Raw genomic sequence first — 15,450 nt, forward strand, 5'->3', positions numbered from 1 at the left:
ACGGTACTGCCATTGAAAAATCATTAAGGCTCGGATTCTCGGCTACGAACAACGAAACCGAATACGAAGCCTTACTTCAAGGGATGACGATGGTTCAAAGGTTGGGCGGAAAAATGATAGAAGCGTTCTTGGACTCCAGACTGGTAGTCGGACAGGTGATGGGTGAGCTGGAAGCCCGAGATACTAGGATGCAAGAGTATCTGGGACAAGTCAAGCGGCTGCAGACGAATTTTGAGTCCTTCAATCTGACACACATTTCCAGGAGTGGCAACACCCATGCGGACTCGTTGGCCACTCTCGCCACGTCCTCGGCACATAATCTGCCGCGAGTTATCCTGGTTGAAGATCTAGCCCAGACAAGTCCCATCAGTAGAGGCCCTGCCAGAGTCCATCAGATCAGAAAGAGTCACAGCTGGATGGATCCCATAAAGAACTTCCTTCAAAACGACGTCTTGCCGGAAGAGAAATTGGAAGCCGAGAAGATACGAAGGAATGCTCCTCGGTTTTGGCTGTCAGAGGACCACAAACTATATCGGCGCTCCTATTCTGGACCGTACCTACTCTGCGTACACCTGGAAGAATCCGAATCTCTGCTTGAGGAGTTACACGAGGGGATTTGTGGAAGTCATACCGGAGGGAGATCGCTGGCGCACAAGGCACTTACCCAGGGGTACTGGTGGCCGAACATGCAGAGAGAGGCCCAAGAATACGCTAAGAAGTGCGATCAGTGCCAAAGATTCGCCCCGAATATCCACCAACCCGGAGGAGTTCTCAACCCCCTCTCGAGTCCATAGCCGTTCGCACAATGGGGCCTTGATCTAGTTGGACCCTTCCCCAAGGCCGCAGGGAACAAGCGATACATAATAGTCGGAACGGACTACTTCACTAAATGGGTGGAGGCTGAACCATTGGCCAACATTAGGGACGTGGACGCCCAAAAATTCATCTGGAAGAACATCATCACCCGCTTCGGGACCCCGCGTACACTCATTTCCGACAATGGTCTGCAGTTCGACAGTAAAAACTTTAGGGAGTATTGCCGCGAGTTTGGAATCATCAACCGATATTCCACCCCCGCCTACCCTCAGGGAAATGGGCAGGTCGAAGCCGTGAACAAGGTCATAGTGAACGGACTGAAGAAGAGGTTGGACGAGGCAAAGGGGAGATGGGTAGAAGAACTCCCCCATGTCTTATGGACTTATCGGACGACGCCGCGACGATCGACCGGTGAGACCCCCTTCTCGATGACTTACGGGGCTGAGGCCGTGCTCCCGATTGAGAACAACTTTCCCACACTGAGGTCTAGATCGTTTACCCCAAGCGATAACGACGAGTTATTGGAACGGAGTCTGGACCTAGCCGAAGAAAGAAGGGAAAAAGCGATGATTCATGTGGCCTATTATCACCAGAAGCTGAGACAAGGGTATGATGCTAACGTCAAACCACGGCCTCTGGGGCCAGGTGATCTCGTAATGAGGAAGATTCTTGGCAGCGCAAAGAACCCCTCTTGGGGCAAGTTGGGGCCCAATTGGGAGGGACCATACCGTGTCACATCCGTGGCCGGAATAGGCGCCTACTACCTAGAAGATTTAGATGAAAAAGCTGTACCTCGACCATGGAATGTAAATAACCTCAGAAGATATTATTATTAATGAGAATGGCTTAGCGTACGTTTTCTTTCATGATTATCCGCTGCTTGCTGGGCTACTGACAACTTAAGGCAACTATTCGTAGTTTTAAACAGAACCCAAGTCCTGCATGGCTCCTCGGACCACAGACTTGGGGGAAATTATTACTCATATAAGTTTTAAACAGAACCTAGTCCTGCATGGCTCCACGGACCACAGACTAAGGGGAAATTAATACTTAAGGCAACTATTCGTAGTTTTAAACAGAACCCAAGTCCTGCATGGCTCCTCGGACCACAGACTTGGGGGAAATTATTACTCATATAAGTTTTAAACAGAACCTAGTTCTGCATGGCTCTACGGACCACAGACTAAGGGGAAATTAATACTTAAGGCAACTATTCGTAGTTTTAAACAGAACCCAAGTCCTGCATGGCTCCTCTCGGGACCAAAACAGACTTGGGGGAAATTATTAACTCATATAAGTTTTAAACAGAACCTAGTCCTGCATGGCTCCACGGCCCAGACTAAGGGGAAAAATTAATACTTAAGGCAACTTTCGTAGTTTTAACAAGAACCCAAGTCCTGCATGGCTCCTCGGACCACAGACTTGGGGGAAATTATTACTCATATAAGTTTTAAACAGAACCTAGTCCTGCATGGCTCCACGGACCACAGGCTAAGGGGAAATTAATACTTAAGGCAACTATTCGTAGTTTTAAACAGAACCCAAGTCCTGCATGGCTCCTCGGACCACAGACTTGGGGGAAATTATTACTCATATAAGTTTTAAACAGAACCTAGTCCTGCATGGCTCCACGGACCACAGACTAAGGGGAAATTAATACTTAAGGCAACTATTCGTAGTTTTAAACAGAACCCAAGTCCTGCATGGCTCCTCGACCACAGACTTGGGGGAAATTATTACTCATATAAGTTTTAAACAGAACCTAGTCCTGCAATGGCTCCACGACACAGGCTAAGGGGAAATTAATACTTAAGGCAACTATCCATAGTTTTAAACAGAACCCAAGTCCTGCATGGCTCCTCGGACCACAGACTTGGGGGAAATTATTACTCATATAAGTTTTAAACAGAACCTAGTCCTGCATGGCTCCACGGACCACAGACTAAGGGGAAATTAATACTTAAGGCAACTATCCGTAGTTTTAAACAGAACCCAAGTCCTGCATGGCTCCTCGGACCACAGACTTGGGGGAAATTATTACTCATATAAGTTTTAAACAGAACCTAGTCCTGCATGGCTCCACGGACCACAGGCTAAGGGGAAATTAATACTTAAGGCAACTATTCGTAGTTTTAAACAGAACCCAAGTCCTGCATGGCTCCTCGGACCACAGACTTGGGGGAAATTATTACTCATATAAGTTTTAAACAGAACCTAGTCCTGCATGGCTCCACGGACCACAGACTAAGGGGAAATTAATACTTAAGGCAACTATTCGTAGTTTTAAACAGAACCCAAGTCCTGTATGGCTCCTCGGACCACAGTCTTAGGGAAATTATTACTTATGATAGATTGGGGGACTATTACTTAAAAGAAATCATTTTAAGGCGTTCGCGCAGTCGGGCACCAACGCAACCCAAAAACCCCCTTCGTTTTAACCATTTACCTGTATTTACATCGTTACAAATGTTTCAAAAAAAAAAAGGGGCGTTACTGGCATACATCCGTAGTAAGCAAAGCGAATATTTCATATTAGTATTCCGAGTACATTAGAAAAAGAGGTCCTTACAAAAGAATAAAGAAAAAACAGGACGACTCTCATAAAAAGAAGAAGAAGCCTAAAAGAGCTAAGCCTGGGCAGGAGGATCTTCTTTTGACTTAGGCTGAGGGGAAGGAACCTCTATGGAAGAGTCCGTGACATGATCTTTTGCCATATCAGGTGCAGATGCAGCGTCAGGCACCACCGGATCCTGCTCAGAGGCCGCTTGGACATCATCAGGATGTTCTCGGATCTCCTTAGGATAGAAAATGCTCTCAGGCAATCTCAGCGCCGAGTCAGCAGGAACTCCTGCAGCATCAAGGGCACGAGACCATGAGATGCCGCAATATTCCCGGCATACCTCGGGGATCTCCTCGGATAGCCTCGCCTCTGTCTCTTCAGCCCCGAGCTGGCGAGCGGCACTCTTCTCAGCCTCTGTGGCCTCCCGGATCAGCTGGGCCTCCTCTTTGACCCGCCGCAGCCCAACCCCCGGGGGAATGTGATATTTAGCCCTAAAGGCCTCCATAGCGGCGGGGGTGTTTACTAATTTCTCAAATCTACCCATTTGGACTGAACCAGGGAACAAAAGTAAAGACTCAGAAAAAAAAGTAGAGTCCGAGGAGGAAATTGAAATAGCAAGATGAACGAAATGTACTGGTACCTTCACAAAACGTTCAATGAGGCGCCTGGGAATCTCTCGTGGACGAAACGCTTCACAAAAACGGCTACGATGGCGTAACGGACGCAAGTGTTCGTGTATCTCTGGGGTTCGATGGAGTTCTCTGGAAGCCTCTAAGGTTTATGAAACGCAGATAAAAAGAAGGAACTGAACCCCTCTGACGTCTTAAATAGCCAGGAGGAGAGAGAAAAAATCACTCCTGCCTAAAAATACGAGAAAAAACGATGGCCGTTCGATCTACGCCCCACCGTTGGATGAGGGAACATAACGCCTCCAGAAGTTAATGGCCGCGCCTCGTAAATTGTAGCGCGTCAAAAAGTAACGGTTCGCACGCGCGCCATACGCTCTCCTTATTTCCACCCTCTCCCAAATATCAAAACCCCGTTTTTTCCTCCTCGGAGGGAGATAGAAACCAGAGTTTTGAGGGGCTAATGTGGGGCCCGGCCCAGAAATAATGGGCTATTCCAAATTCAGGCCCGTCCGAGGAGCGTCCTGTTCGAAGAGAAACCACGTATGAAGCATTACTCAATCCCAATAAAAGCCAAGGAAACCTGTCCGAGGAGTAGCTCCTCCTCGGACATCACGAAGCCCAGACGAGGAACTCTCCCCAGCCACTTCAGTTCATCCTCCCAACATATAAAATGAATAAAATCCAAAATATCCCATGGAGAGCTACCACCACATTAATTGCGCCCCAACCACCCTCTTGGCCGCATTAATGAGGAAATGATCCCTGAACAGTACCGCCTTGGCCTCTGCAACTCACATGGGGAGAGATGAAGGCGTCTGATGGGACAGCCACTCAAGTAGGTGCTTAGATGGTCAACAAGTGTAGGGTTGAGATGAGAGAAGAGAACTATATAATGTAGTGGAGTCCCTTAGAGAGGGGGACGAAAAATTCTGTATGAGGAACTAAAGAAATAAACTTATACGTGAGAGATCCACTCTGGTGTTTTTATTTTCTGCAACAATGTTGTCCATGTATTAGACCGAATAGACTCACTGAGACCAAGTTCTTTGACCCATCCTCTACAAATATTTATTGTGGGTTGCGCTTTGGGCCAGGGCCTGATCAATCGAATTTGGGCCAGGAAAATCGTGCAACTACAGATCTATTTAAGTAAATTCGTCATCGGCATAGTCTGAGGAGATCAGTTCTTCTATAAATCAACTGAAAAAGGTTACAGATACAATTTTGATTACTACAGTGCTTTCTCTCCTTCTTTTTTTCTCCCTCTCTCTTAGGGTCTTCACTCTAATTTATACTATCTCTTCTTTCTCATCTTTACCCTACACATGGACAGTAGATTGCTTATATTGATCTTTATCCCATCAGCACCCTCCTGAAATTTTTGGGGGTAGCTGTAAGGTTGAAAAACATTGTTCAGAGATCACTTCCTCATTAATACGGCCAGAGAGTTGGCTACAGAGCATTCGATGTGGTGGTAGCAGCTTTTCTTTTAGATATTTTTGAGTTTTCATCCCTCTTGTACGTTTACAAAGCAAGTCCTTATCAGTGAAACTTCCTAAAAGGTCACCTTGAATAGTGGGATACGCATTTGATTTATGCTTTGTTTATCCGAGGAGACATTCCTCCTCGACCTGTCTTCCCCAACCTTTCTATTCGTAATCCATTCATGAGACTCTGAGCTTAACACCCTTACTACTGTTTATTCGTCCTTGGACCAACCAACATCCTCGGTCAAAACCCAAAGCCCAATATATAATTTTGAGCCTTTATTCCTACAGTTAGCAACTAGGAAACTTATACTAGATTTATGGAATATTCTAATGTAAACAATAAGAAAGATCAACACACATAAATGTGTAAATTTATGCGATTCATTAAAAATCAAAGTTTTTTTTTTTTTGGTAGCAAAAAAAAAAAAAAAAATCAGAGTTATGTTCACAAGATTGCCGCAAACATAGATTTTTTTTTTTTCCAACTATTGATGCGACTTAAGAAAGATAATTACCCCATAAACTATCAGGTGAAACATGATATTCAATGTAATCTTCTCAATTTCATTTGGATTATACACATGTAGAAAATTATAACAAAGGGTCTAGCTAAGGTATCTAACAGAACAAGCTGTATACTAGTGTATACATCCTATTTTCCATATTTCCTTTCTCTCATCTTTTTCCGTCAAACCAAACAAAGGATTATATAAAGTCCTTTGACCCCTTTTTCTTCCCTTTCTCTCTCTTTCCTTTTAACCAAACATAGGCTTATTGTTTGTCGTGCTTCATTATGAGAGTTGCGTAGTGAAAAGTGAATGACTTTAATGTGCCTCTACCCCAAAGAATTGATGGTTGTATCCTAAAAAATTCTATAAAAGCGGTTACTTTATTAAAAACTCAATCCCATCCTTCCTGGACTTCCCAAGCTATAGCTGCGATTAAATGCTTCCAAAGTTGGCCAGTAGTAAAAATTAAAAGAGGCAGTTGATCTATATTACAAATATGTCAGTAATTAGCATCTTCTCGGTTAGTACTTAGTAGGGGGCACCAAATTTGTTTTAACTTTGGGCCCTTGTTCGATCTTCGCCCATTTTTTTCAATTCCTTTCTTGTGCTGTAGGAGTCAAAATGAAACCAAGGTTGCCGTGAAATCATTACTAGTCTTGATTCATAATTAAAGCCAAGGACATTAGTTAGGATTAATGGGCCAAGTACTAAAGTGTAACTTTAGCTCGGTGACTTCATCCCAGTAGGTACAAATGCCACTTCATTTACAAGGTACAACCTTGGATTAATTAGGTTGGTGAACACCAAATTAAGTGGGCACAACTTGATCTGAATTTAATACCGAAAAAAGAAGAAGATCATAATTAAAGAATTAAACTCCATATTCAACCTCAACCCATAAACATTTGAGAAATTAAACCAAGAGTCAAGACCTATCATCTCAAAACCATTGATGCCAACCCATAACAAATTCCGAGGGAGATATTGCTGCGAGTGTGTCAACAATAATTATTTTATGGGTCCTCTTAACGGGTGCTCTTAGGACAATTATTAATAAAACATTCAAAGAAAATTTTCATACTGCTTTTATAGGAAATATAAAAAACTGTTAAAACAATTACAAATTGCTTCTTCTTTTTTTTTTTTTATCAAAAGTTTCTTAAAAATAATTCATAAACTAATATCCTTAGATTATCCGTTAACATTTCCCTTATTTTATATATTAAATATACGTATCTTGTCATAAATTTTTTTTTTTTTTTTTATAGAGAGTTTTAACTTATGTTGTTCGCTCTTGATAATAATTCTTTATCATCAGAGTAAGATACTAATTAGTTTTTAGTGTAAGCTCAAAGATTTTGTTATAAAATGTGAATCTACTATATGAGTGGATCTACAGAATGAAATAGGCATTGACTAACGGCTAGTTGGGATGCCATTCCAGCATCAATTATGAGCACCAAGTAAAAGCCCAAATTGAAAGAGAAGCCCAATTCTCTCCATTGTTTATCTAGGTTGAGGTGCTTGAGAATGAGGCTCCTTGATCACGTGCTTATATTCTTCCAAAAATCCATGGCAGATTTGCATCCCTTTATTGTTTATCATATAAATTGGACCAAGGAATTCCCACAAGTCTTAAGCTAGATTTGTTGAGTGTTTGATGAAGCGCCATTTACGCCACTCATAATAAGTCTGTCTGTGTAATGACAACCCCAAGAAACAAAATTAAAGATAGAGACATTAATTTATACTTAAATAGTAACATCGATAAGATCGCTAAGGCTTAGGTGTGTACGCTGGAAAGTGTAAGAATTCGATTTTGTTTGTTCACTGGGAAAGTCAATTAATTAGACACCACAACACACAGGATCTCAAAGTCAAACAAAGTGAAACTAACAGAGCTACAGCCAAAACAGATTGGTTGTAGAGTCCATATTCTGTCAATTTATTAAAGCCCATAACAAAAAAAATTCTAAACCCATTATGACTGATACACTGAGATATCGTAATAAGAAAGTAGTTGAAAATTATAACAACAAAGTAAGTAATAAAATACTATAAAGTCTATAATAGCATTTTGGCTTTAAGACTTTACTTTCATTTCATTTCAGACCAAAAGAATATCTCTAGATTGGTGATGAAATTCCATTGATCCTAAGGTGCTTATGTTCTCGAACAACGTTACAATTTGGAGTGAAAAGGACGCAGTGGCCTTGTCTTTTTACTGTTTTTTGGGTATTCACCGTAAGTTTAACGTTCTAGTTTTCACCTGGGGCCATGTGAAAATCACATACTTTTAATGGAGTTTATTTTTCTACGTTTGCGTAATTGACCGATTAATCTTTCACAAAATTCATACTACAAAACAGTTATGTGAGTTTATATGTCAATAGAAAATCTTTTTTTTTGGGGTCAAATATCATTGTCTTAAATTTTATTCAAAATAAATTTATTATATTTTATGTTCCCTTATTCCCATGCCGTAGTACAAAAGATCTTGCTTAATTTGTGGAAATGATTGCAGTATTAGCATGCCTTACAAGGTAAATTATTAAATTTTCACTATGTTACTTTATTAAAATATGCATACGCAAAGTATGCCCCACTTATTTGGTCCTTATAGGTCCTCATAATCCTAAGAATACGACTTTCTTAACATTGAAAAAAAAAAAAAAAACTTTGTTCATAGGATTACTTTCAATTTATAATCTTGAACTATTCCACAAAATTCGGAAAGAAAAAGAATATATGACAAAGAAGAGCTTGGATGATATCAATTGTAAAATGAAAATTTCATATGTTACTAACAATTATGTTCAAAATTCACGAATAGAACAAGTTTAATAAATAAGGTGAGAGAACAAAATTCCATAACATTTTTCATAATTTGCTAAATTAACAAGTTAAAATTAAAAGTTCAAACATCCATTTTATATGAATAATACTATTTTTATTACATATTAATCAAGATAAACTATGTTAATTGGGAAAAATTGAATCAATAATTTTTGAGCCACAAAAATGTTCACAGTTATCAAGTTGGCAAGTTGTTAATAATAGATAATAAAATGATTAAGTAACAAGCCCAAATAAAAAACAATAAAATATTGTCAATTCAATTGTTGTGGTTTCTTTAGGTAAATTAGAGTGGTAGATTTGAAGACCATACCATAGACCCATAAGTCACAAGTTTCATTCATCACACTATTAATTCATGGAATTTTCAAGGTATCTTATGACTCATAAATAGAGAGTAGAATAGTTTAGCCAAATGTTAATATATTATTATTTTATATATAAAATAAAAAAAATTATGAAAGATGTAAAAATTGTTGTTTATAGCATTACTCAAATACCAAGAGTCTTATAATTGAAGTTTTAAAAAACGGATTGAACCAGCTGGTCTGACTAGTTGAACCAGAAACTAGAGACTAGTCCAGTCCTAAAAAATGCCTAAAAGCAATGAAATTTTTTTTAAAAAAAGGTCAAAATTGGGAACCAGAGGCAAATCTGATTTTATCATCGGTTTAATTTTTAAAACTATTCTTATAACTCAATTGGCACCTCCTAACGTTTCAAAAGATAACATGCATTTATCTCTTCTTTTTTTCTTTTTCTTTTTTGTTTTGAATGAAACATGCATTTATCTCCATTGTTGTAAACTTGTGATTTCAAATTTGCAAGTTTGGAATTTTCTTAATTAAAAAAAAAAAGAAAAAAAAAAGAAAAAAGCACGTGAGATGGTAAAGTAATGGAAAAAAAAAACCAGCATGGATGACACGTCGGATACTGGTTTGACCAAGAAAAAGAGTCCCAGGAGGGACTAGGAAGGCCACCTAAAAAAGACAATCTAAAAAGACTGTTACACCCTTCTCTCTCTCTTTAGCTCTCTCTGTGTTTTCGGCGTTAAAACCAGCTTTAAATGCTCCTGCTTTGCTCTCCGAAGAACAAGACTTTTATTACTCTCTCTCTCTCTCACACACTAGGGTTCCCAAAATCCTATCTCTCTCTCTCTGTCTCACTCTCTGAAAGCGCTTTTACGGCGAACTTTTCGGGTCCATTCGCTGACACGTGTCAGCTTCCGGCACCATTTCCGGCGCAACCTCTGTAACTCCAAACACAAACCTTTTCAGTCCTCAAATCTTCGATTCTTAATCATAGTTCTATTTTTTATTTGTTGGGTTTGTCTTTTTATAATTGATTTGAGCTTTTGTTATGGTTGTATAATATTATTAATATACAGTGTGAATTACTTGTATTATACACTGTTAGTATAGTATATCTGCTTTTTTTTTTTTTACTTTGCTTTATAAAAAGAAGAAAAGAAAAGCAAGTAAATTTTGAACTATACGAAGTGAAAGAGGAAAGTGGGTCTTGTTGTTGTTGTTTGTTGAGGATTCCTTTGCTTTGTTTTTTAGTACAACATTGCCTTAATGCAATTTGCAAAGTGCTTGCTTTCTCTGTTTTGTTCTTTTTTGAGCTTCTAATAAGATTTGGAGATTCATAGATGATCTGTAACTCTTTCACACTCTGTTTGTTTGTCCATATCGAGCTTCATTTTGTGTCTTAGGAACTTTCCTCTCTCTCTCTCTCTCTCTCTGTGCGATACAAAAAATTTCACTCTTTTTTGCATTTTGAAGCTTCGTTTTTGAGCTTGCCCAAAATGACATTTCTTGTTAGTTTTATTTGAATTCTTCTGTGTCAGCCTTTTGGTATTTGAAAATGCTATACAAGCTAGTAGTCCTTTTTGTTGTTTTAGCTCCAGCTATAGTTCATTGTTTAGACCCAGTTTTCAACGATGACATTCTGGGCTTGATTATGTTCAAGGCTGGAATTCAAGACCCAAAGGACAAACTAACATCATGGAACGAAGATGCTAGTAGTCCTTGCAATTGGGTCGGAGTCAAATGTGATCCTAAGACTAACCGGGTCACTGAACTCGTACTCGACGGGTTTTCGCTATCTGGGCACATTGGCCGTGGCCTCCTGAGGCTGCAATTCCTTCAAATTCTGTCACTTTCCAATAACAACTTCACAGGGACTATAAGCCCTGATCTTGCTCACCTTGGAAGCTTACAAGTTGTTAATTTCAGTGGGAATAAGCTTTCTGGGGATATCCCAGATGGCTTTTTTCAACAATGCGGATCATTGAAAGTGGTTTCATTTGCTAGGAACAATCTCACAGGAAATATTCCTGATTCTTTGAGTTTATGCTCCACATTGGTTTCGGTTAACTTTTCATCTAATAGGATTTTGGGGAAATTGCCCTCTGGATTATGGTATTTGAGGGGGCTTCAGGCTCTTGATTTGTCAGATAATTTGTTAGAGGGAGTAGTTCCTGCAGGAATTGAAGGCTTGTATGATTTGAGAGCTATAAATTTGAGCTCAAACCGGTTCTCTGGCAAGCTTCCCTGGGATATTGGGGGTTGTTTTCTTCTGAAATTGGTTGATTTTAGTGACAATTTCCTTTCTGAGAGTCTTCCAGAGTCAATGCAGAGACTTAGTTCATGTACTTCTCTGAGTTTGCGTGGAAATTCATTCACAGGAGAAATTCCGAACTGGATTGGAGAATTGAGAGACCTTGAGATTTTGGATCTTTCAGCGAATAACTTTTCGGGTCAGATTCCAAATTCAATAGGAAATCTTCCATTATTAAAGAATCTAAATTTATCTATGAACCAGTTTACAGGGAACTTGCCAGAGTCAATGAAAAATTGTGTTAACCTCTTGGCTGTTGATGTTAGCCATAATCAGGTGAATGGCAGTATTCCTTCATGGTTCTTTAAGCCGAGTGTACAAAGTGTTTCACTTTCTGGAAAGGGAGTTGGTGAAAGTCCGGAATATTCTTCACTCACATCAATAGCAGCATCTTATCAAGGTCTTCAGGTCTTGGATATATCTTCAAACGCATTCTCTGGTGAAATTCCAGCTAACATTGGTGTACTTAGTACCTTGCAGTTCTTGAATATGTCCAGGAATCGTCTTTTTGGTTCTATTCCTGCCGGCATAGGTGAATTGAAGTCTACATATGTTCTTGATTTGAGCAACAATCGGCTTAATGGAAGCATTCCTTCTGCAATTGGAGGGGCAGTTTCACTCAAGGAACTGAGGCTGCAGAAGAACCTTTTAACAGGGAAAGTTCCTACCGAAATTGAGAATTGCTCATCTCTAACATCTTTGTAAGCTCTCTTTCTGCCTCTTTGTTTTTGGTTTGCTTTGCTGTTTCTTTAATTTATTGAGAATCTTTGGAGCTATGTGAATAATGTATAATTTAAGGTTATGGAGTACTTGAGCTTTGATTCCCTCAATATCCTTGATAACAAACCAATACACTACTAATTTGTGGTCAAAAACAGTTTAACCTGTCCTTAATTTCCTCTTAAGCATTAATTGGCTGGCATAGCTGACTGGAGGAAAGATTAAAAATAATTGGATAAGCATTTTTCTGTCTTCCATCTGATGCTTTTTAAGGCTCTCCAGTGGATTTTCTGACTTGATGAGGTAGTAAAACTGAGAATGGTTTTTGAATGTCATTTTTTTGTTTTTGCTTTCTCGGCTTTCTCTCTCTTTTGGATGCCTTTGTCTAAGTGTGAATTGGCGTTCTACACTTCTACTTATGCACTGTGGACAAAGTTTAATTATTTTTAGTAGTCCTAATTAGATCTCTCAGTAAGTAGTAACTATTAAGCATAAAGTCTGAGCAGTAGTACTTGATAGAGAACATGTTTTTTGACTCATGGAATTTTGTTTTAATTATTTAAATAGGGTTCTTTACTTTTACACTACAATCTTACCATATAAAGAAAAAATAATAATTATCTCTCTGTATCGTTTTAACCATAAATGAAAATATGGTCTTTGTGTTCTTGAGCTTAATTGTCTTTGGTCTAGTATTCTAATGTTTACCTTTTTGCTGTGGTCACATTAAGATCATTCTGTACTTTCAAAATAAGCTAAAGAAACTACATTGTTCTAATAGCTTTCCCTTTTGTTCTAATTGGTCAACTTATGCAGGATCCTATTTCAGAACAACCTCACTGGCCCAATCCCTTCAGCCATTGCAAACCTCACCAATCTTGAATATGTAGATTTATCTTTGAATCAACTCTCTGGAAGCTTACCGAAAGAGCTGACAAATCTTACCCAACTGGTCTCTTTTAATGTTTCCCACAACCACCTTCAAGGTGAGCTACCAGTGGGGGGCTTCTTCAACACTATCTCTCCCTCATCTGTTTTTGGTAATCCATCCCTATGTGGTTCTGTTGTTAATCGCTCCTGCCCTTCTGTCCATCCTAAACCTCTTGTCCTTAACCCTAATTCTTCTGATTCCTCTCCTGGCGGTTCTTCCTCTCAGAATCATCACAAAATATTACTCAGTATCTCTGCTCTCATTGCCATTGGTGCAGCTGTCTTCATAGCCCTTGGTGTAGTAGCTGTTACTGTTCTCAATATCCGTGTGAGGTCTTCAATGTCACATTCTGCTGCTCCACTTGCATTATCTGGAGGGGAAGATTACAGTTGTTCCCCCATTAATGATCCAAACTATGGCAAGCTTGTCATGTTTTCGGGTGACGCTGACTTTGTCGCTGGGGCTCATGCACTGCTCAACAAGGACTGTGAACTTGGTCGTGGTGGATTTGGAGTTGTTTACAGAACAGTCCTTCGTGATGGGCGTTCAGTTGCAATCAAGAAACTAACCATCTCAGGTTTAATTAAGTCCCAAGAGGAATTTGATAGGGAAGTGAAGACACTTGGGAAGATCAGGCACCATAATCTTGTGGCCCTTGAAGGGTATTACTGGACTCCATCATTGCAACTACTTATTTATGAATACATCTCCAGTGGGAGTTTGTATAAGCATCTCCACGATGGGCACAACGGAAACTGCCTCTCTTGGCGACAAAGATTCCACATTGTTCTTGGGATGGCAAAAGGGTTGGCCCATTTGCACCAAATGAATATTATTCATTACAATCTAAAATCAACAAATGTTCTGATAGACAGCTCTGGTGAGCCAAAAGTAGGAGATTTTGGCCTTGCAAGGCTATTGCCAATGTTAGACCGTTGTGTTTTGAGCAGCAAAATCCAGAGTGCTCTTGGGTACATGGCTCCTGAGTTTGCTTGTCGAACTGTGAAAATTACTGAGAAATGTGATGTGTATGGGTTTGGGGTATTGGTTTTGGAGGTGGTGACAGGGAAAAGACCTGTGGAGTATATGGAGGATGATGTGGTGGTGCTTTGTGACATGGTGAGAGAGGCATTGGAGGAAGGGAAGGTGGAGGATTGTGTTGATGGGAGGCTCCGGCATAATTTTCCTGCAGAGGAGGCAATTCCAGTGATAAAGCTTGGTTTAATTTGTGCTTCTCAGGTTCCATCAAACAGACCGGACATGAGTGAGGTGGTTAATATTCTGGAGCTCATCCAGTGCCCTTCAGAAGGCCAGGAAGAATTAGAGTGAATCTAAGTTATAGAGATTGAGAAAAAGCAACATATAATGTATTTTCCGGTGAAAATAAATCCGGTATGTTTGTTTGTTTGTTTTAAGCAATAGAAAAAAAAAAAAAGGGGGAAAAAGATTGTTGAAGGTCCTGTTCTTCACAATCTTTGTTTGTTATTGTAATTTTGTTTGTGTTCTTTTATTAATTTTATTCAGTTGTAATGTCGGATTCCTTTTCACCGGTTTGATATGGAAATGAGGCACCATTATATATTTGTTAAGATGATCTTGAGTATAGTCTATAGATCACATGGACTGAATCTGTCCTTTGTTATCTCATGTTTGTTATATGCAGTTGGAGGAACTTCACATCTTCTTTAATCCAAGTCCAAATAACCCTTGTTGCTAATTACCCACACCTGGCCTCTGTTGGGGAGCAATATTGATTTCATGCATTGGATGTTTGCATTTTCCTTTTCACATTGTGTCTCACAGTCATAGAAGGAGGAGGCATATATACATTGTATGAGATACATTCTTATTGTTGAGGGGTATGTTTGAAGGATCCAGTATCTAAGTTTAGATATATGCATATGATTTGAAAATTTGAAGTTAAATTAATGAGTATAGAATTTAATACTATAATTACTTATATCAAAAATGAAAATAAGGAAAATGGGAAAAAATGTCTTCTGCCATCCAATGTAGAACCATTTTTTATTTGGGGGGAGTATGCAAAAAGCAATTTTGATTCTTAAAATAATCAAAAGAGATAGGTGTTTTTTTTTTTTTGGTAATTTATAATCAAAAGAGATGATAACATAATGGAGTGAATGGCTCAAGAGTGAGGGTAAAAAGATAAAGCAAGGACAAGAATTAAAAAAAAGTATGATGCAAACATATGCATGCTGTTGAAACAAAAGCAGTGTCTTGCTTTTTTATCTGCACTTTAATTGTGAACCCCCATTTTCCCTTTGCTTTATACGTATGTCCTGCACCCTCTGGCCAA

General features: G+C 39.3%; 1 protein-coding gene across 1 annotated transcript; it reads left to right on the plus strand.

Annotated features, from left to right (window-relative positions):
• The first annotated feature begins 9,913 nt into the window (after positions 1-9,913).
• Positions 9,914-14,725, plus strand: LOC115953046 (leucine-rich repeat receptor-like protein kinase PXC2). Its single transcript, XM_031070481.1, has 2 exons — positions 9,914-12,183; positions 13,019-14,725. The coding sequence occupies exons 1-2, from the start codon at positions 10,727-10,729 to the stop codon at positions 14,460-14,462; spliced, it is 2,901 nt and encodes a 966-aa protein (XP_030926341.1). The 5' UTR covers positions 9,914-10,726; the 3' UTR covers positions 14,463-14,725.
• Positions 14,726-15,450: the final 725 nt, after the last annotated feature.

The sequence above is a fragment of the Quercus lobata genome, chromosome 7, assembly GCF_001633185.2.
Source record: "Quercus lobata isolate SW786 chromosome 7, ValleyOak3.0 Primary Assembly, whole genome shotgun sequence".
NCBI classification, from domain to species: domain Eukaryota; kingdom Viridiplantae; phylum Streptophyta; class Magnoliopsida; order Fagales; family Fagaceae; genus Quercus; species Quercus lobata.

Bases quoted from the DNA above. Each gene is read 5' to 3' on its own strand.
- LOC115953046 (XM_031070481.1), top strand. From the start codon at position 10,727: ATGCTATACAAGCTAGTAGTCCTTTTTGTTGTTTTAGCTCCAGCTATA. The intron at 12,184-13,018 runs GTAAGCTCTCTT...CAACTTATGCAG, and splicing joins TGCTCATCTCTAACATCTTT to GATCCTATTTCAGAACAACC.